General features: G+C 52.2%; 1 protein-coding gene and 1 long non-coding RNA gene across 2 annotated transcripts in view; one reads left to right on the plus strand and one right to left on the minus strand.

Moving 5' to 3' along the window:
* The window catches only part of LOC129813819 (vesicle transport protein SFT2A-like), a 60,666-nt gene that overhangs the window by 26,672 nt on the left and 11,995 nt on the right, over positions 1 to 21,999 (minus strand). Inside the window, exon 3 of the mRNA XM_055866411.1 lies at positions 14,881 to 14,963. Coding sequence (XP_055722386.1) covers positions 14,881 to 14,963 — 83 coding nt within the window. The remainder of the gene's footprint in view (positions 1 to 14,880; positions 14,964 to 21,999) is intronic.
* On the plus strand, positions 15,389 to 16,085 carry LOC129813893 (uncharacterized). Its single transcript, XR_008753208.1, has 3 exons — positions 15,389 to 15,634; positions 15,853 to 15,938; positions 16,025 to 16,085. It is a non-coding gene; the product is annotated as an uncharacterized LOC129813893 (long non-coding RNA).

The raw sequence follows: 21,999 nt of genomic DNA on the forward strand, positions 1-21,999 counted from the left end.
TGATGCTGAGGTAGAGGAGGGAGGAGAGAAGAATGGAGTGATGGGCATGAAGCCTCTGACAGCCACAGGGTGAAGGAGGGGGAGAGGAGAGGAAGGTGGAAGAGGGGGGAGAGAAGAGGAGTGGCAGAGGAGAGGATGTGGAGCGGAGCTGAGGGGACGGAGAGGATGTGGAGCGGAGCTGAGGGGACGGAGAGGATGTGGAGCTGAGCTGAGGGGAAGGAGAGGATGTGGAGCGGAGCTGAGGGGACGGAGAGGATGTGGAGCGGAGCTGAGGGGAAGGAGAGGATGTGGAGCGGAGCTGAGGGGAAGGAGAGGATGTGGAGCGGAGCTGAGGGGACGGAGAGGATGTGGAGCTGAGCTGAGGGGAAGGAGAGGATGTGGAGCGGAGCTGAGGGGACGGAGAGGATGTGGAGCGGAGCTGAGGGGAAGGAGAGGATATGGAGCGGAGCTGAGGGGAAGGAGAGGATGTGGAGCTGAGGGGAAGGAGAGGATATGGAGCTGAGGGGAAGGAGAGGATGTGGAGCGGAGCTGAGGGGAAGGAGAGGATGTGGAGCGGAGCTGAGGGGAAGGAGAGGATGTGGAGCGGAGCTGAGGGGAAGGAGAGGATGTGGAGCGGAGCTGAGGGGAAGGAGAGGATGTGGAGCGGAGCTGAGGGGAAGGAGAGGATGTGGAGCGGAGCTGAGGGGAAGGAGAGGATGTGGAGCGGAGCTGAGGGGAAGGGGAGGATGTGGAGCGGAGCTGAGGGGAAGGAGAGGATGTGGAGCTGAGGGGAAGGAGAGGATGTGGAGCGGAGCTGAGGGGACGGAGAGGATGTGAAGCGGAGCTGAGGGGACGGAGAGGATGTGGAGCGGAGCTGAGGGGACGGAGAGGATGTGGAGCGGAGCTGAGGGGAAGGAGAGGATGTGGAGCGGAGCTGAGGGGAAGGAGAGGATGTGGAGCGGAGCTGAGGGGAAGGAGAGGATATGGAGCGGAGCTGAGGGGAAGGAGAGGATGTGGAGCGGAGGGGAAGGAGAGGATATGGAGCGGAGCTGAGGGGACGGAGAGGATGTGGAGCGGAGCTGAGGGGACGGAGAGGATGTGGAGCGGTGCTGAGGGGACGGAGAGGATGTGGAGCTGAGGGGACGGAGAGGATGTGGAGCTGAGGGGACGGAGAGGATGTGGAGCTGAGGGGACGGAGAGGATGTGGAGCGGAGCTGAGGGGACGGAGAGAATGTGGAGCGGAGCTGAGGGGACGGAGAGGATGTGGAGCGGAGCTGAGGGGACGGAGAGGATGTGAAGCGGAGCTGAGGGGACGGAGAGGATGTGGAGCTGAGGGGAAGGAGAGGATGTGGAGCGGAGCTGAGGGGAAGGAGAGGATGTGGAGCGGAGCTGAGGGGAAGGAGAGGATATGGAGCGGAGCTGAGGGGAAGGAGAGGATGTGGAGCGGAGGGGAAGGAGAGGATATGGAGCGGAGCTGAGGGGACGGAGAGGATGTGGAGCGGAGCTGAGGGGACGGAGAGGATGTGAAGCGGGGCTGACGGGAAGGAGAGGATGTGGAGCGGAGCTGAGGGGACGGAGAGCATGTGGAGCGGAGGGGACGGAGAGGATGTGGAGCGGAGCTGAGGGGAAGGAGAGGATGTGGAGCGGAGCTGAGGGGAAGGAGAGGATGTGGAGCGGAGGGGACGGAGAGGATGTGGAGCGGAGCTGAGGGGACGGAGAGGATGTGGAGCGGAGCTGAGGGGAAGGAGAGGATGTGGAGCGGAGCTGAGGGGAAGGAGAGGATGTGGAGCGGAGCTGAGGGGAAGGAGAGGATGTGGAGCGGAGCTGAGGGGAAGGAGAGGATGTGGAGCGGAGCTGAGGGGAAGGAGAGGATGTGGAGCGGAGCTGAGGGGAAGGAGAGGATGTGGAGCGGAGCTGAGGGGAAGGAGAGGATGTGGAGCGGAGCTGAGGGGAAGGAGAGGATGTGGAGCGGAGCTGAGGGGAAGGAGAGGATGTGGAGCGGAGCTGAGGGGAAGGAGAGGATGTGGAGCGGAGCTGAGGGGAAGGAGAGGATGTGGAGCGGAGCTGAGGGGAAGGAGAGGATGTGGAGCGGAACTGAGGGAACGGGGAAAGCTTAAGGTGCTCAGTGGTACAGGCACATTATTAAAGCCTCTAACCACGTTTCCATGCGATCAATTAATAAATGTGGTCCAATTGAAACATTTTTGTGAGAATTTTGTGAGAACACAGGAGTGTTCTAGAACCACAGGTACATCATGAACTAGCTAACCTGGGAAAGGTGCAGAGAGGTGCAGTGTGTGTATGTGTGAGGTGGGGGGGGGGGGGGTTTCTAAGGCATTTTAGTCCCATTTTAATTAATCCAGCAAGTCAGTGTGTCAAACCACATGGCCACATAGGAATCCCACCAGTGGCATGTGTACTACTAAACAAATAGCCAACGTCCCTCAGGCAGACAAGCTTTTCCAGCAGAGCCAGTTCGAGTAGTAGTAACCGTTAAAGTCACCATTACATAACCACCATATGCTGAAGGGCTTGTGAGCCTAAATATTATACAATGTGGCACTTATGAGCTACTTATTAACCTGCATGGCTGAATATAGGCCTTCATTGAAATATGACTGTGCACTTCCTATGTGGACATACTAGACAAAAGCCCTATCTGTGCTGCAAATGGCACCCTATTCCCTACGTATGTGCCCTGGTCAAATGTAGTGCACTACATTCCATTTGGGACAAAGGCCCAGTGTAAACATGACACTACGGTTTGTGGTTCAAAAACAGTAACCAGGAGTTAGGACACACAAGACACACGGTCCCCCAGTTTGTTTCACACAGCATTGTGGCTGCGTAAACACACACGAGACCTAGTGAAGCTGCAGCTGGCCCAGAACAGAGCAGAACATTTTTGAACTTCACTGTAATCAGCGGGCTAATATTAATACTATTCATGCCAGTCTCCCTTGGTGAAGAGTTGAGGAGAGACTGACTGCATCACTTGTTGTTTTTCTTAGAAACACAAAATGGTTTGGAAATTCCAAATGGTTTGCAGTCAACTTACACACAGCTCTGACACACACACGTACCCCATCAGAAATGCGATCAGGGGTCTTTTCACAGTCTCCAAATACAGAACAAATTCAAGAAAGCGTACAGTGTTATATAGAGCCATTATTGCATGGAACGCCATTCCATCTCATGTTGCTCAAATAAACAGCAAACCTGTTTTCAAATAAAGCAACACCTCACGGCACAACGCCCCTCCCCAATGTGACCTACTGGTTGTGTGTATGTACTGACATGTATGTGGAACTGATAGATGCACACACACACACACACACACGTTAATGTTTTTAAAATATATGTAAATTGTAAAGTATTTTTTGTTGTGTCGGACCCCAGTAAGACTAAATAATATTTATTTAACCACCATATGGTGAGCAAGGGGAACAACTACTCCAAGTCTCAGAGCGAGTGACGTTTGAAACGCTTGAGTGACGTTTGAAACGTTTGAAGCACCCCGCTAACCATTTCACATCGGTTACACCAGCCTAATCTCGGGAGTTGATAGGCTTGAAGTCATAAACAGCGCAATAGCTGCTGGCAAACGCACGAAAGTGCTGTTTGAATGAATGCTTAAGAGCCTGCTGCTGCCTACCATCGCTCAGTCAGACTGCTCTATCAAATCATAGACTTAATTATAACATAATAATAACACACAGAAATACAAGCCTTTGGTCATTAAAAGTGTCGAATCCAGAAACTAACATTTCAAAAACAAAACGTTTCTTCTTTCAGTGAAATACGGAACCGTTCCGTATTTTATCTAACGGGTGGCATCCATAAGTCTAAATATTTCTGCTACATTGTACAACCTTCAATGTTATGTCATAATTATGTACAATTCTGGCAAATTAATTACGGCCTTTGTTAGGAATAAATGGACTTCACACAGTTCGCAACGAGCCAGGCGGCCCAAACTGCTGCATATACCCTGACTGCTTGCACGGAACGGCAATAGAAGTGACACAATTTCCCTACTTATAACAAATTCATGTTAGCAGGCAATATTAACTAAATATGCAGGTTTAAAAATATATACTTGTGTATTGATTTTAAAGAAAGGCATTGATGTTTATGGTTAGGTACACATTGGTGTAACGACAGTGCTTTTTTCGCAAATGCGCTTGCTAAAACATCACCCGTTTGGCAAAGTAGGTGCATCGATTATATGCAACGCAGGACACGCTAGATAAACTAGTAATATCATCAACCATGTGTAGTTAACTAGTGATTATGTGAAGATTGATTGTTTTTTATAAGATAAGTTTAATGCTAGCTAGTAACTTACCGTGGCTTCTTGCTGCCCTCGCGTAACAGGTAGTTAGCCTGCCACGCAGGCTCCTTGTGGAGTGCAATGTAAGGCAGGTGGTTAGAGCGTTGGACTAGTAACCAGAAGATTGCAAAAACGAATCCCCGAGCTGACAAGGTAAAAATCTGTCTTTCTGACCCTGAACAAGGCAGTTAAACCCACCGTTGCTAGGCCGTCATTAAAAATAAGAATGTGTTCTTAACTGACTTGCCTAGTTAAATAAAGGTGTAAAAAAAATAATCAAAATACATTTGAATTAAAAAATATATATTAAAAAAAATATATATATATATATATATATTTTTTTTTTTTATATATAATCTAAATATTATTATGTTTTATTATTATATATATATATTTTTTAAATTATTATTATTTTTATTTATTTTTATTATTATAATTTTTTTTATCGGCAAATCGTTGTTCAAAAATACCGATTACCGATTGTTATGAAAACTTGAAATCGGCCCTAATTAATCAGCCATTCCGATTAATCGATCGACCTCTAGTAATAACCAATCAACCAAATGAATTTTAGCAAGCAGAAGCACAGTGGCATGGAAACACTCCCAAATAAAGGAAGAAACTTAGAGGATCCGAGCTCAGAGAGGAGGGACCAGGCTCAGAGGGGAGGAACCAGAGGGGAGGAACCAGAGGGGAGGAACCAGAGGGGAGGAACCAGAGGGGAGGAACCAGAGGGGAGGAACCAGAGGGGAGGAACCAAGCTCAGAGGGGAGCGCTCAGAGGGGAGGAACCAGGGAGGAGGAACCAGAGAGGAGGAACCAGAGGGGAGGAACCAAGCTCAGAGGGGAGCGCTCAGAGGGGAGGAACCAGGGAGGAGGAACCAGAGAGGAGGAACCAGAGAGGAGGAACCAGAGAGGAGGAACCAGAGAGGAGGAACCAGAGAGGAGGAACCAGAGAGGAGGAACCAGAGAGGAGGAACCAGAGAGGAGGAACCAGGCTCAGAGGGGAGGAACCAGAGGGGAGGAACCAGAGGGGAGGAACCAGAGGGGAGGAACCAGAGGGGAGGAACCAGAGGGGAGGAACCAGAGGGGAGGAACCAGAGGGGAGGAACCAAGCTCAGAGGGGAGGAACCAAGCTCAGAGGGGAGCGCTCAGAGGGGAGGAACCAGAGGGGAGGAACCAGAGAGGAGGAACCAGAGAGGAGGAACCAGAGAGGAGGAACCAGGCTCAGAGGGGAGGAACCAGAGAGGAGGGGAGGAACCAGAGAGGAGGGGAGGAACCAGAGAGGAGGGGAGGACCAGGCTCAGAGGGGAGGAACGAAGCTCATAGGGGAGGGCTCAGAGGGGAGGAACCAGAGAGGAGGGGAGGACCCAGAGAGGAGGGGAGGAACGAAGCTCATAGGGGAGGGCTCAGAGGGGACGAACCAGAGAGGAGGGGAGGACCAGGCTCAGAGGGGAGGAACCAGGCTCATAGGGGAGGGCTCAGAGGGGAGGAACCAGAGAGGAGGGCTCAGAGGGGAGGGCCGCCCATCCTCGTCTGGCAGCAGAGTAAAAATTAACATGACCTAGATCAAAACCATCAGAAATCTTAGAGTAAATAAAACTGAGAGCGCAAGAAAAAAATTCTGTGGCACAAGCAGTTTTCCCTAGCTAACGCTAGTAACGTTAGCTAGCTTGTGTTGTAGTAGTGTCAATGTTAGCTAGCTTGTGTTGTAGTAGTGTCAATGCTAGCCCGCCTGCGCCGAATACAACAGGTTACAGTGAAATGCTGAATACAACAGGTGTAGACCTTACAGTGAAATGCTGAATACAACAGGTGTAGACCTTACAGTGAAATGCTGAATACAACAGGTGTAGACCTTACAGTGAAATGCTTACTTACAAGCCCTTAACCAACAATGCAGTTTTAAGAAAATCCCTAAAAAAGTAAGAGATAAGAATAACTAGTAATTAAAGAGCAATAGCGGAGCTATTTACAGGGGGTACCGGTACAGAGGCAATGTGTCAATGTGCGGGGGGCACCGGTGTCGAGGTAATTATGTACATGTAGGTAGAGTTATTAAAGTGGCTATGCATAGATAATAACAGAGAGTAGCAGCAGCGCAGGGGCGGGGGGGGGGGAGTCTTATGACTTGGGGGAAGAATCTGTTTAGAAGCCTCTTGGACCCAGACTTGGCGCTCCGGTACCGCTTGCCGTGCGGTAGCAGAGAGAACAGTCTATGTCTAAGATGGCTGGAGTCTTTGACCATTTTTAGGGCCTTCCTCTGACCCCGCCTGGTATAGAGGTCCTGGATGGCAGGAAGCGTGGCCCAAGTGATGTACTGGACCGTACGCACTACCCTCTGTAGTGCCTTGCGGTCAGAGGCCGAGCAGTTGCCATACCAGGCAGTGATGCAACCCGTCAGGATGCTCTTGATGATGCAGCTGTAAAACCTTTTGAGGATCTGAGGACCCATGCCAAATCTTTTCAGTCTCCTGAGGGGGAATAGGTTTTGTCGTGCCCTCTTCACAACTGTCTTGGTGTGTTTGGACCGTGTTAGTGTGTTGGTGATGTGGATGTCAAGGACCTTGAAGCTCTCAACCTGCTCCACTACAGCCCCGTCGATGAGAATGGGGGCGTGCTTGGTCCTCCTTTTCCTGTAGTCCACAATCATCTCCTTAGTCTTGATCACGTTGAGGGAGAGGTTGTTGTCCTGGCACCACCCGGCCAGGTCTCTGACCTCCTCCCTATAGGCTGTCTCATCATTGTCAGGTATCTTACCTCCTCCCTATAGGCTGTCTCATCATTGTCGGTGATCAGGCCTACCACTGTTGTGTCATCAGGAAACTTAATGATGGTGTTGGAGTTGTGCCTGGCCGTGCAGTCATGCGTGAACAGGGAGTACAGGAGAGGACTGAGCACGCACCCCTGAGGGGCCCCGTGTTGAGGATCAGCGTGGCAGACGTGTTGTTACCTACCCTCACCACCTGGGGGCGGCCCGTCAAGAAGTCTAGGATCCAGTTGCAGAGGGAGGTGTTTAGTCCCAGGGTCCTTAACTTAGTGATGAGCTTTGAGGGCACTATGGTGTTGAACGCTGAGCTGTAGTCAATGAATAGCATTCTCACATAGTAGTGTGACAATGTTAGCTAGCTTGTGTTGTAGTACTGTCACAATGTTAGCTAGCTTGTGTTGTGGTAGTGTGACAATGGAGACGGCTGCAGCAGCTGTTATCAACTTCAATGTGGATTTTGTTGCTAATTTGTTAGCATAACCCTTTTCAAGATTAACATTCAAACTTGGTTTACAAATGAACATCATCTGATGAGTAGCACTGTTTTTTGTTGCTGCTAGCTTGCTGTTAGCTATCTCTTTGAATATAATGAAACATTGTTGCATTTTAACTTTAGATCACCGGTTAGTGTGATGATTGACTCCTTGCTGACCCCAGTCCACCTGGTCATGCTGCTGCTCCAGTTTCAACTGTTCTGCCTGCGGCTATGGAACCCTGACCTGTTCACTGGACGTGCTACCTTGTCCCGGACCTGCTGTTTTGGACTCTCTAGAGACAGCAGGAGCGGTAGAGATACTCTTAATGATCGGCTATGAAAGGCCAACTGACATTTACTCCTGAGGTGCTGACTTGTTGCACCCTCAACAACTACTGTGATTATTATTATCTGACTCTGCTGGTCATCTATGAACATCTTGGCCATGTTCTGTTATAATCTCCACCCGGCACAGCCAGAAGAGGACTGGCCACCCCTCATAGCCTGGTTCCTCTCTAGGTTTCTTCCTAGGTTCTGGCCTTTCTAGGGAGTTTTTCCTAGCCACCGTGCTTCTACACCTGCATTGCTTGCTGTTTGGGGGTTTAGGCTGGGTTTCTGTACAGCACTTTGTGACATCAGCTGATGTAAGAAGGGCTTTATATATTAATTTGATTGAATTTGATTGAATGTGATAAAATATATTTGCAATTGGAAGTAATAGCCGGTTTGTTGATTTCATTTTGAACATGAAATGGTTGTTCATTTGTAATGGTATGATTTCATGGGGCCTACTGAAGTGAATGGGCTGCTTATTCTTTACCATTATCTGATGCTGGGTGTGACTTCTGTCTCCTGTCTATCAGCCCTGTCTATCAGCCCTGTCTATGTGTTTATTACGGTCTCTGTCTGTTCAGCACCATAAGCCTGTCACCTTTGATATGACACTGTTGTTGTAGACATGTGACAGTTGTGTTTGGCTACCATGGGTTATGTAAACACAGTGTTTTTTTGTTTTGCTGGTCGCATTATTTTATGCTGTGTGTCACATGTTGTGTCAATACCGGTTCTGTCTCTGTGTGTACGGCAGCCCGAAGCGCAGTCAGGCCTGTTTGAACTGTCGAACGCATTAAAAGTGATGTTATGTAGATTTTTTTAGTTTGAGACAACGTGTTAGAAGAGTCCCTCTGAAGACCTAGGTCCTATAGTCATGGTTCGCCACTGTGTACAAGTACACCCGCTGGACAGGACGCTATTCTATCACAGGCCCTTACCCACAATCCATCTCCTTTAATGCTGAGTGCCAAGCTGAGAGGCATCGGGTTCCATTTTTTTGAGTCTTTGGTATGACTTGTATCGTGGAGAGTCACGTGTGGTATGTTTATCTGACAGCTCAACTCTTGATTCTTAGATAACAAACTAAACCCAACAGACCTGTTCCACCATCAGCGATTCAACCCATTACTGCACAGCATGTCCTGAACTATAGAAACCCTATACCACAATGAATCCTAGAAAGCTGCCCATTGTGTCCAAAGCAACTTACTTAGAGGACAGTGAGTGCATGGGGCCACATGTTTTGTCTGTGATCCCTGCGGGAAATGAACCTACGCCCTTGGTGTTTGTTAGTGTCACGCTCTTACCTACTGAGCCACACAGGACTACTACACCAAGCTCAACAGGGAAGCCGTCCAGCGTGCTTCTGTTCCGTCTGAACATTTAAAACAACTACTGCATAGTAGGGAAGACCAACCAAGTGGTCGTACGGACACCTGAACCATAGAAATAGAATCACTAGAACAGGGAAGGAACCTATGACCAGATGTCATTCTAATTCTATGACTTGGAACACCCACTCGACAATGAACTCAATGGACACTAGGGCAGCTACCGCCTGACTGACTGCTACCGCCTGACTGACTGCTACCGCCTGACTGACTGCTACCGCCTGACTGACTGCTACCGACTGACTGACTGCTACCGACTGACTGACTGCTACCGCCTGACTGACTGCTACCGCCTGACTGACTGCTACCGCCTGACTGACTGCTACCGACTGACTGACTGCTACCGACTGACTGACTGCTACCGACTGACTGACTGCTACCGACTGACTGACTGCTACCGACTGACTGACTGCTACCGACTGACTGACTGCTACCGCCTGACTGACTGCTACCGCCTGACTGACTGCTACCGACTGACTGACTGCTACCGACTGACTGACTGCTACCGACTGACTGACTGCTACCGCCTGACTGACTGCTACTGACTGCTACTGACTGACTGCTACTGCCTGATTGACTGACTGCTACTGACTGACTGATTGACTGACTGCTACCGACTGACCGACTGCTACCGACTGACCGACTGCTACCGACTGACCGACTGCTACCGACTGACCGACTGCTACCGACTGACCGACTGCTACCGACTGACCGACTGCTACCGACTGACCGACTGCTACCGACTGACCGACTGCTACCGCCTGACCGACTGCTACCGCCTGACCGACTGACCGACTGCTACCGCCCGACCGACTGACCGACTGCTACTGCCTGACTGACTGCTACTGACTGCTACTGACTGACTGCTACTGCCTGATTGACTGACTGCTACCGACTGACTGACTGACTGACTGACTGCTACCGCCTGACTGACTGCTACCGCCTGACTGACTGCTACCGCCTGACTGACTGCTACCGCCTGACTGACTGCTACTGACTGACTGCTACTGCCTGATTGACTGACTGATTGACCGACTGCTACCGACTGACCGACTGCTACCGCCCGACCGACTGCTACCGCCCGACCGACTGCTACCGCCCGACCGACTGCTACCGCCCGCCCGACTGCTACCGCCCGCCCGACTGCTACCGCCCGCCCGACTGCTACCGCCCGCCCGACTGCTACCGCCCGCCCGACTGCTAGCGCCCGACCGACTGCTACCGCCCGACCGACTGCTACCGCCCGACCGACTGCTACCGCCCGACCGACTGCTACCGCCCGACCGACTGCTACCGCCCGACCGACTGCTACCGCCCGACCGACTGCTACCGCCCGACCGACTGCTACCGCCCGACCGACTGCTACCGCCCGACCGACTGCTACCGCCCGACCGACTGCTACCGCCCGACCGACTGCTACCGCCCGACCGACTGCTACCGCCCGACCGACTGACCGACTGCTACCGCCCGACCGACTGACCGACTGCTACCGCCCGACCGACTGACCGACTGCTACCGCCCGACCGACTGACCGACTGCTACCGCCCGACCGACTGACCGACTGCTACCGCCCGACCGACTGACCGACTGCTACCGCCCGACCGACTGACCGACTGCTACCGCCCGACCGACTGACCGACTGCTACCGCCCGACCGACTGACCGACTGCTACCGCCCGACCGACTGACCGACTGCTACCGCCCGACCGACTGACCGACTGCTACCGCCCGACCGACTGACCGACTGCTACCGCCCGACCGACTGACCGACTGCTACCGCCCGACCGACTGACCGACTGCTACCGCCCGACCGACTGACCGACTGCTACCGCCCGACCGACTGCTACCGCCCGACTGACTGCTACCGCCCGACTGACTGCTACCGCCCGACTGACTGCTACCGCCCGACTGACTGCTACCGCCCGACTGACTGCTACCGACCGACTGACTGCTACCGACCGACACCGACCGACCGACACCGACCGACCGACTGACACCGACCGACCGACTGACACCGACCGACCGACCGACCGACACCGACCGACCGACCGACACCGACCGACACCGACCGACCGACCGACACCGACCGACCGACCGACCGACACCGACCGACCGACTGACACCGACCGACCGACCGACACCGACCGACCGACACCGACCGACCGACCGACACCGACCGACCGACACCGACCGACCGACCGACACCGACCGACCGACACCGACCGACCGACCGACACCGACCGACCGACCGACACCGACCGACCGACACCGACCGACCGACCGACACCGACCGACCGACCGACACCGACCGACCGACACCGACCGACCGACCGACACCGACCGACCGACCGACACCGACCGACCGACCGACACCGACCGACCGACACCGACACCGACCGACCGACTGACACCGACCGACCGACACCGACCGACCGACTGACACCGACCGACCGACCGACTGACACCGACCGACCGACCGACTGACACCGACCGACTGACACCGACCGACCGACCGACACCGACCGACCGACCGACCCCGACCGACCGACCGACACCGACCGACCGACCGACCGACACCGACCGACCGACCGACACCGACCGACCGACCGACACCGACCGACCGACACCGACCGACCGACCGACACCGACCGACCGACTGACACCGACCGACCGACCGACTGACACCGACCGACCGACCGACTGACACCGACCGACCGACCGACCGACCGACACCGACCGACCGACCGACCGACCGACACCGACCGACCGACCGACACCGACCGACCGACCGACACCGACCGACCGACCGACCGACACCGACCGACCGACCGACACCGACCGACCGACACCGACCGACCGACACCGACCGACCGACCGACCGACACCGACCGACCGACCGACACCGACCGACCGACCGACCGACACCGACCGACCGACCGACACCGACCGACCGACCGACACCGACCGACCGACCGACCGACCGACCGACCGACACCGACCGACCGACCGACACCGACCGACCGACCGACACCGACCGACCGACACCGACCGACCGACTGACACCGACCGACCGACCGACCGACCGACCGACACCGACCGACCGACCGACACCGACCGACCGACCGACACCGACCGACACCGACCGACCGACCGACACCGACCGACCGACCGACACCGACCGACCGACCGACACCGACCGACCGACCGACCGACACCGACCGACCGACCGACACCGACCGACCGACCGACACACACCGACCGACCGACACACACCGACCGACCGACACCGACCGACCGACTGACACCGACCGACCGACTGACACCGACCGACCGACTGACACCGACCGACCGACTGACACCGACCGACCGACTGACACCGACCGACCGACTGACACCGACCGACCGACACCGACCGACCGACCGACACCGACCGACCGACACCGACCGACCGACCGACACCGACCGACCGACCGACACCGACCGACCGACCGACACCGACCGACCGACTGACACCGACCGACCGACTGACACCGACCGACCGACTGACACCGACCGACCGACTGACACCGACCGACCGACTGACTCCGACCGACCGACTGACTCCGACCGACCGACTGACTCCGACCGACCGACCGACACCGACCGACCGACCGACCGACACCGACCGACCGACTGACACCGACCGACCGACACCGACCGACCGACTGACACCGACCGACCGACCGACCGACACCGACCGACCGACCGACACCGACCGACCGACCGACACCGACCGACCGACCGACTGACACCGACCGACCGACCGACTGACACCGACCGACCGACACCGACCGACCGACCGACACCGACCGACCGACCGACTGACACCGACCGACCGACACCGACCGACCGACCGACACCGACCGACCGACACCGACCGACCGACCGACACCGACCGACCGACCGACCGACACCGACCGACCGACCGACACCGACCGACCGACCGACACCGACCGACCGACCGACACCGACCGACCGACCGACACCGACCGACCGACACCGACACCGACCGACCGACCGACACCGACCGACCGACCGACCGACACCGACCGACCGACACCGACCGACCGACCGACCGACACCGACCGACCGACACCGACCGACCGACCGACCGACCGACCCCGACCGACCGACCGACCCCGACCGACCGACCGACACCGACCGACCGACCGACACCGACCGACCGACCGACACCGACCGACCGACACCGACCGACCGACCGACACCGACCGACCGACCGACACACACCGACCGACCGACACACACCGACCGACCGACACCGACCGACCGACTGACACCGACCGACCGACTGACACCGACCGACCGACTGACACCGACCGACCGACTGACACCGACCGACCGACTGACACCGACCGACCGACACCGACCGACCGACCGACACCGACCGACCGACACCGACCGACCGACTGACACCGACCGACCGACTGACACCGACCGACCGACTGACACCGACCGACCGACTGACACCGACCGACCGACTGACACCGACCGACCGACTGACACCGACCGACCGACTGACACCGACCGACCGACTGACACCGACCGACCGACTGACTCCGACCGACCGACCGACTCCGACCGACCGACTGACTCCGACCGACCGACCGACTCCGACCGACCGACTGACTCCGACTGACTCCGACTGACTCCGACTGACACCGACTGACACCGACTGACACCGACTGACACCGACTGACACCGACTGACACCGACTGACTCCGACTGACTCCGACTGACACCGACTGACTGACTGCTACCGACCGGGTTGACTGACTGACTGACTGACTGCTACTGCCTGACTGCTACTGCCTGACTGCTACTGCCTGACTGCTACTGCCTGACTGCTACTGCCTGACTGACTGCTACTGCCTGACTGACTGCTACTGCCTGACTGACTGCTACTGCCTGACTGACTGCTACTGCCTGACTGACTGCATGCCACTGACTGACTGCATGCCACTGACTGACTGCTACTGCCTGACTGCTACTGCCTGACTGCTACTGCCTGACTGCTACTGCCTGACTGACTGCTACTGCCTGACTGACTGCTACTGCCTGACTGACTGCTACCGACTGACTGACTGCTACCGACTGACTGACTGCTACCGACTGACTGACTGCTACCGACTGACTGACTGCTACCGACTGACTGACTGCTACCGACTGACTGACTGCTACCGACTGACTGACTGCTACCGACTGACTGACTGACTGCCTGCTACTGACTGCCTGCTACTGACTGCCTGCTACTGACTGCCTGCTACTGCGTACATTCCAAATAGGTGATGGGACAGCAGATTAATAATTGGTCAAGTCTGGCATCCAAAGTCAAGTTAGATGGATAGGGTGGAACTTCCAGTTACATTTCCTCACAATACATTTTAATTGAAGACATTCTCCTTTCTCCCGATCTATTGAAATGTAATTGTAAAAAGTATATGAGTTATACATTAAGTGAAGCTTAATGGAAATAGCTTTGTCTTTAGCTCTGGCAGGAACAAAAGTATTGCTTGCAAAATCCTGAATGAATGAATGACTCACCTGGAGAGTGCAGCAAGGTTTCCTAGTGTGTAGAACACAGCAAACCGTTTGGTGCCATTGGGTAAGAACAGCAGTGCAGTGCCCTGGTTGAAACACACACACACAACATGAAATCATTGCCATGTCCACCTAGGCATCATCCTACCATCAGTCTGTATACCAGTCTGATCTGAAACCAATCAGATCATTTCCACTGTCTATAAAAAAAAACCTGGAAGACAAGAGGAGAGATAAGCTAGATCAATGTAACCTGGGAATTAGGCTATTTGGTAAATATCAGGTAGTTCAAATGTTACAAAATGCTCATCTTTGTATTGCATTTTCAATTTGAAAAAATTAATTGTACGGTTCCCTGAAATGTTACGACTACAATGATGTGACACTATCGCCACCTAGTGGTAAAACCCCATATCAATCTCCACACGGACTTCCTGGTTCACAAAAACAGGACCCATGACTCATTTAGGTTTATTTTTTGTTGTTGATCATATAGGCTAGGGCTCTCCAACACTGTCCCTAGAAAGAAACCCTCCTGTAGGTTTTTACTCCAGCCCTGTCCCTGGAGAGAAACACTCCTGTAGGTTTTAACTCCAACCCTGTTCCTGGAGAGATACCCTCCTGTAGGTTTTAACTCTAACCCTGTTCCTGGAGAGATACCCTCCTGTAGGTTTTAACTCTAAACCCAGTTCCTGGAGAGAAACCCTCCTGTAGGTTTTAACTCCAACCCTGTTCCTGGAGAGATACCCTCCTGTAGGTTTTAACTCTAAACCCAGTTCCTGGAGAGAAACCCTCCTGTAGGTTTTAACTCTAAACCCAGTTCCTGGAGAGATACCCTCCTGTAGGTTTTAACTCTAAACCCAGTTCCTGGAGAGAAACCCTCCTGTAGGTTTTAACACCAACCCTGTTCCTGGAGAGATACCCTCCTGTAGGTTTTTACTCCAGCCCTGTTCCTGGAGAGAAACCCTCCTGTAGGTTTTAACTCCAACCCTGTTCCTGGAGAGAAACCCTCCTGTAGGTTTTAACTCCAACCCTGTTCCTGGAGAGATACCCTCCTGTAGGTTTTAACTCTAACCCTGTTCCTGGAGAGAGACCCTCCTGTAGGTTTTAACTCCAACCCTCTTCCTGGAGAGATACCCTCCTGTAGGTTTTAACTCCAACCCTGTTCCTGGAGAGAAACCCTCCTGTAGGTTTTAACTCCAACCCTGTTCCTGGAGAGAAAGGGTAGCTGGGTAGCTCTCAAGGAACTGGGTTTAGAGTTAAAACCTACAGGAAGGTATCTCTCCAGGAACAGGGTTAGGAGAGCCGCGATATAGGCTACTAGATAAAGAGTGTCTCCTTGTAGAAGAAACCCTGGTGTTCAACACCAACCTTACCTCATGTGATCCAGCTCCTTCTGAAAGCATGTAAAGAGTAATGGAGAATAAAAACACAGGATTAATGTTTTAACACATTCCCCAACTAGGCCTAAGTAGGATCCATGATGAATGAGGATATATTTTTTTTTTTAAATAAATCATACTGTCTTATGTCCACACAACTTCACTTACAGCCTGCAGGTTTAATGAATGCTTTAGAACCTGTTACAAACACGTATGAGCCTTTATCTTTAATAATAACATGGTGTTATCCACAATGGAACATTCTGTTGACTCATGATCTGAGGTCTTCCGTTATGAATGGCTCTCGCCGTGTTAACGACATGGTGTGAATAAACAGTATGTAGAGCTGTTATCAGGACAACTGTTCTGTAGACAGGCCCATAACCACACTAACAGAGAGGACAACTGTTCTGTAGACAGGCCCATAACCACACTAACAGAGGAGACAACTGTTCTGTAGACAGGCCCATAACCACACTAACAGAGGAGACAACTGTTCTGTAGACAGGCCCATAACCACACTAACAGAGAGGAGACAACTGTTCTGTAGACAGGCCCATAACCACACTAACAGAGAGGAGACAACTGTTCTGTAGACAGGCCCATAACCACACTAACAGAGAGGACAACTGTTCTGTAGACAGGCCCATAACCACACTAACAGAGAGGACAACTGTTCTGTAGACAGGCCCATAACCACACTAACAGAGGAGACAACTGTTCTGTAGACAGGCCCATAACCACACTAACAGAGAGGAGACAACTGTTCTGTAGACAGGCCCATAACCACACTAACAGAGAGGACAACTGTTCTGTAGACAGACCCATAACCACACTAACAGAGAGGACAACTGTTCTGTAGACAGACCCATAACCACACTAACAGAGAGGACAACTGTTCTGTAGACAGACCCATAACCACACTAACAGAGAGGACAACTGTTCTGTAGACAGGCCCATAACCACACTAACAGAGAGGACAACTGTTCTGTAGACAGGCCCATAACCACACTAACAGAGAGGACAACTGTTCTGTAGACAGGCCCATAACCACACTAACAGAGAGGACAACTGTTCTGTAGACAGGCCCATAACCACACTAACAGAGAGGACAACTGTTCTGTAGACAGGCCCATAACCACACTAACAGAGAGGACAACTGTTCTGTAGACAGACCCATAACCACACTAACAGAGAGGACAACTGTTCTGTAGACAGACCCATAACCACACTAACAGAGAGGAGACAACTGTTCTGTAGACAGGCCCATAACCACACTAACAGAGAGGACAACTGTTCTGTAGACAGGCCCATAACCACACTAACAGAGAGGACAACTGTTCTGTAGACAGACCCATAACCACACTAACAGAGGAGACAACTGTTCTGTAGACAGACCCATAACCACACTAACAGAGAGGACAACTGTTCTGTAGACAGGCCCATAACCACACTAACAGAGAGGACAACTGTTCTGTAGACAGGCCCATAACCACACTAACAGAGAGGACAACTGTTCTGTAGACAGACCCATAACCACACTAACAGAGAGGAGACAACTGTTCTGTAGACAGGCCCATAACCACACTAACAGAGAGGACAACTGTTCTGTAGACAGGCCCATAACCACACTAACAGAGGAGACAACTGTTCTGTAGACAGACCCATAACCACACTAACAGAGAGGACAACTGTTCTGTAGACAGGCCCATAACCACACTAACAGAGAGGACAACTGTTCTGTAGACAGACCCATAACCACACTAACAGAGAGGACAACTGTTCTGTAGACAGACCCATAACCACACTAACAGAGAGGAGACAACTGTTCTGTAGACAGGCCCATAACCACACTAACAGAGAGGACAACTGTTCTGTAGACAGGCCCATAACCACACTAACAGAGGAGACAACTGTTCTGTAGACAGACCCATAACCACACTAACAGAGAGGACAACTGTTCTGTAGACAGACCCATAACCACACTAACAGAGAGGAGACAACTGTTCTGTAGACAGGCCCATAACCACACTAACAGAGAGGACAACTGTTCTGTAGACAGGCCCATAACCACACTAACAGAGAGGACAACTGTTCTGTAGACAGACCCATAACCACACTAACAGAGGAGACAACTGTTCTGTAGACAGACCCATAACCACACTAACAGAGAGGACAACTGTTCTGTAGACAGGCCCATAACCACACTAACAGAGAGGACAACTGTTCTGTAGACAGGCCCATAACCACACTAACAGAGAGGACAACTGTTCTGTAGACAGGCCCATAACCACACTAACAGAGGAGACAACTGTTCTGTAGACAGACCCATAACCACACTAACAGAGAGGACAACTGTTCTGTAGACAGACCCATAACCACACTAACAGAGAGGAGACAACTGTTCTGTAGACAGGCCCATAACCACACTAACAGAGAGGACAACTGTTCTGTAGACAGGCCCATAACCACACTAACAGAGAGGACAACTGTTCTGTAGACAGGCCCATAACCACACTAACAGAGGAGACAACTGTTCTGTAGACAGACCCATAACCACACTAACAGAGAGGACAACTGTTCTGTAGACAGACCCATAACCACACTAACAGAGAGGAGACAACTGTTCTGTAGACAGGCCCATAACCACACTAACAGAGAGGACAACTGTTCTGTAGACAGGCCCATAACCACACTAACAGAGAGGACAACTGTTCTGTAGACAGACCCATAACCACACTAACAGAGGAGACAACTGTTCTGTAGACAGACCCATAACCACACTAACAGAGAGGACAACTGTTCTGTAGACAGGCCCATAACCACACTAACAGAGAGGACAACTGTTCTGTAGACAGGCCCATAACCACACTAACAGAGAGGACAACTGTTCTGTAGACAGGCCCATAACCACACTAACAGAGGAGACAACTGTTCTGTAGACAGACCCATAACCACACTAACAGAGAGGACAACTGTTCTGTAGACAGACCCATAACCACACTAACAGAGAGGAGACAACTGTTCTGTAGACAGGCCCATAACCACACTAACAGAGAGGACAACTGTTCTGTAGACAGGCCCATAACCACACTAACAGAGAGGACAACTGTTCTGTAGACAGACCCATAACCACACTAACAGAGGAGACAACTGTTCTGTAGACAGACCCATAACCACACTAACAGAGAGGACAACTGTTCTGTAGACAGACCCATAACCACACTAACAGAGAGGACAACTGTTCTGTAGACAGGCCCATAACCACACTAACAGAGAGGACAACTGTTCTGTAGACAGACCCATAACCACACTAACAGAGGAGACAACTGTTCTGTAGACAGACCCATAACCACACTAACAGAGAGGACAACTGTTCTGTAGACAGGCCCATAACCACACTAACAGAGAGGACAACTGTTCTGTAGACAGGCCCATAACCACACTAACAGAGAGGACAACTGTTCTGTAGACAGACCCATAACCACACTAACAGAGAGGAGACAACTGTTCTGTAGACAGGCCCATAACCACACTAACAGAGAGGACAACTGTTCTGTAGACAGGCCCATAACCACACTAACAGAGGAGACAACTGTTCTGTAGACAGACCCATAACCACACTAACAGAGAGGACAACTGTTCTGTAGACAGACCCATAACCACACTAACAGAGAGGAGACAACTGTTCTGTAGACAGGCCCATAACCACACTAACAGAGAGGACAACTGTTCTGTAGACAGGCCCATAACCACACTAACAGAGGAGACAACTGTTCTGTAGACAGACCCATAACCACACTAACAGAGAGGACAACTGTTCTGTAGACAGACCCATAACCACACTAACAGAGAGGAGACAACTGTTCTGTAGACAGGCCCATAACCACACTAACAGAGAGGACAACTGTTCTGTAGACAGGCCCATAACCACACTAACAGAGAGGACAACTGTTCTGTAGACAGACCCATAACCACACTAACAGAGGAGACAACTGTTCTGTAGACAGACCCATAACCACACTAACAGAGAGGACAACTGTTCTGTAGACAGGCCCATAACCACACTAACAGAGAGGACAACTGTTCTGTAGACAGGCCCATAACCACACTAACAGAGAGGACAACTGTTCTGTAGACAGGCCCATAACCACACTAACAGAGGAGACAACTGTTCTGTAGACAGACCCATAACCACACTAACAGAGAGGACAACTGTTCTGTAGACAGACCCATAACCACACTAACAGAGAGGAGACAACTGTTCTGTAGACAGGCCCATAACCACACTAACAGAGAGGACAACTGTTCTGTAGACAGGCCCATAACCACACTAACAGAGAGGACAACTGTTCTGTAGACAGGCCCATAACCACACTAACAGAGGAGACAACTGTTCTGTAGACAGACCCATAACCACACTAACAGAGAGGACAACTGTTCTGTAGACAGACCCATAACCACACTAACAGAGAGGAGACAACTGTTCTGTAGACAGGCCCATAACCACACTAACAGAGAGGACAACTGTTCTGTAGACAGGCCCATAACCACACTAACAGAGAGGACAACTGTTCTGTAGACAGACCCATAACCACACTAACAGAGGAGACAACTGTTCTGTAGACAGACCCATAACCACACTAACAGAGAGGACAACTGTTCTGTAGACAGGCCCATAACCACACTAACAGAGAGGACAACTGTTCTGTAGACAGACCCATAACCACACTAACAGAGAGGACAACTGTTCTGTAGACAGACCCATAACCACACTAACAGAGAGGAGACAACTGTTCTGTAGACAGGCCCATAACCACACTAACAGAGAGGACAACTGTTCTGTAGACAGGCCCATAACCACACTAACAGAGAGGACAACTGTTCTGTAGACAGACCCATAACCACACTAACAGAGGAGACAACTGTTCTGTAGACAGACCCATAACCACACTAACAGAGAGGACAACTGTTCTGTAGACAGACCCATAACCACACTAACAGAGAGGAGACAACTGTTCTGTAGACAGGCCCATAACCACACTAACAGAGAGGACAACTGTTCTGTAGACAGGCCCATAACCACACTAACAGAGAGGACAACTGTTCTGTAGACAGACCCATAACCACACTAACAGAGGAGACAACTGTTCTGTAGACAGACCCATAACCACACTAACAGAGAGGACAACTGTTCTGTAGACAGGCCCATAACCACACTAACAGAGAGGACAACTGTTCTGTAGACAGGCCCATAACCACACTAACAGAGAGGACAACTGTTCTGTAGACAGGCCCATAACCACACTAACAGAGGAGACAACTGTTCTGTAGACAGACCCATAACCACACTAACAGAGAGGACAACTGTTCTGTAGACAGACCCATAACCACACTAACAGAGAGGAGACAACTGTTCTGTAGACAGGCCCATAACCACACTAACAGAGAGGACAACTGTTCTGTAGACAGGCCCATAACCACACTAACAGAGAGGACAACTGTTCTGTAGACAGACCCATAACCACACTAACAGAGGAGACAACTGTTCTGTAGACAGACCCATAACCACACTAACAGAGAGGACAACTGTTCTGTAGACAGACCCATAACCACACTAACAGAGAGGACAACTGTTCTGTAGACAGGCCCATAACCACACTAACAGAGAGGACAACTGTTCTGTAGACAGGCCCATAACCACACTAACAGAGAGGACAACTGTTCTGTAGACAGGCCC

This window comes from Salvelinus fontinalis, chromosome 1, assembly GCF_029448725.1.
Source record: "Salvelinus fontinalis isolate EN_2023a chromosome 1, ASM2944872v1, whole genome shotgun sequence".
Taxonomy (NCBI): Eukaryota; Metazoa; Chordata; class Actinopteri; order Salmoniformes; family Salmonidae; genus Salvelinus; species Salvelinus fontinalis.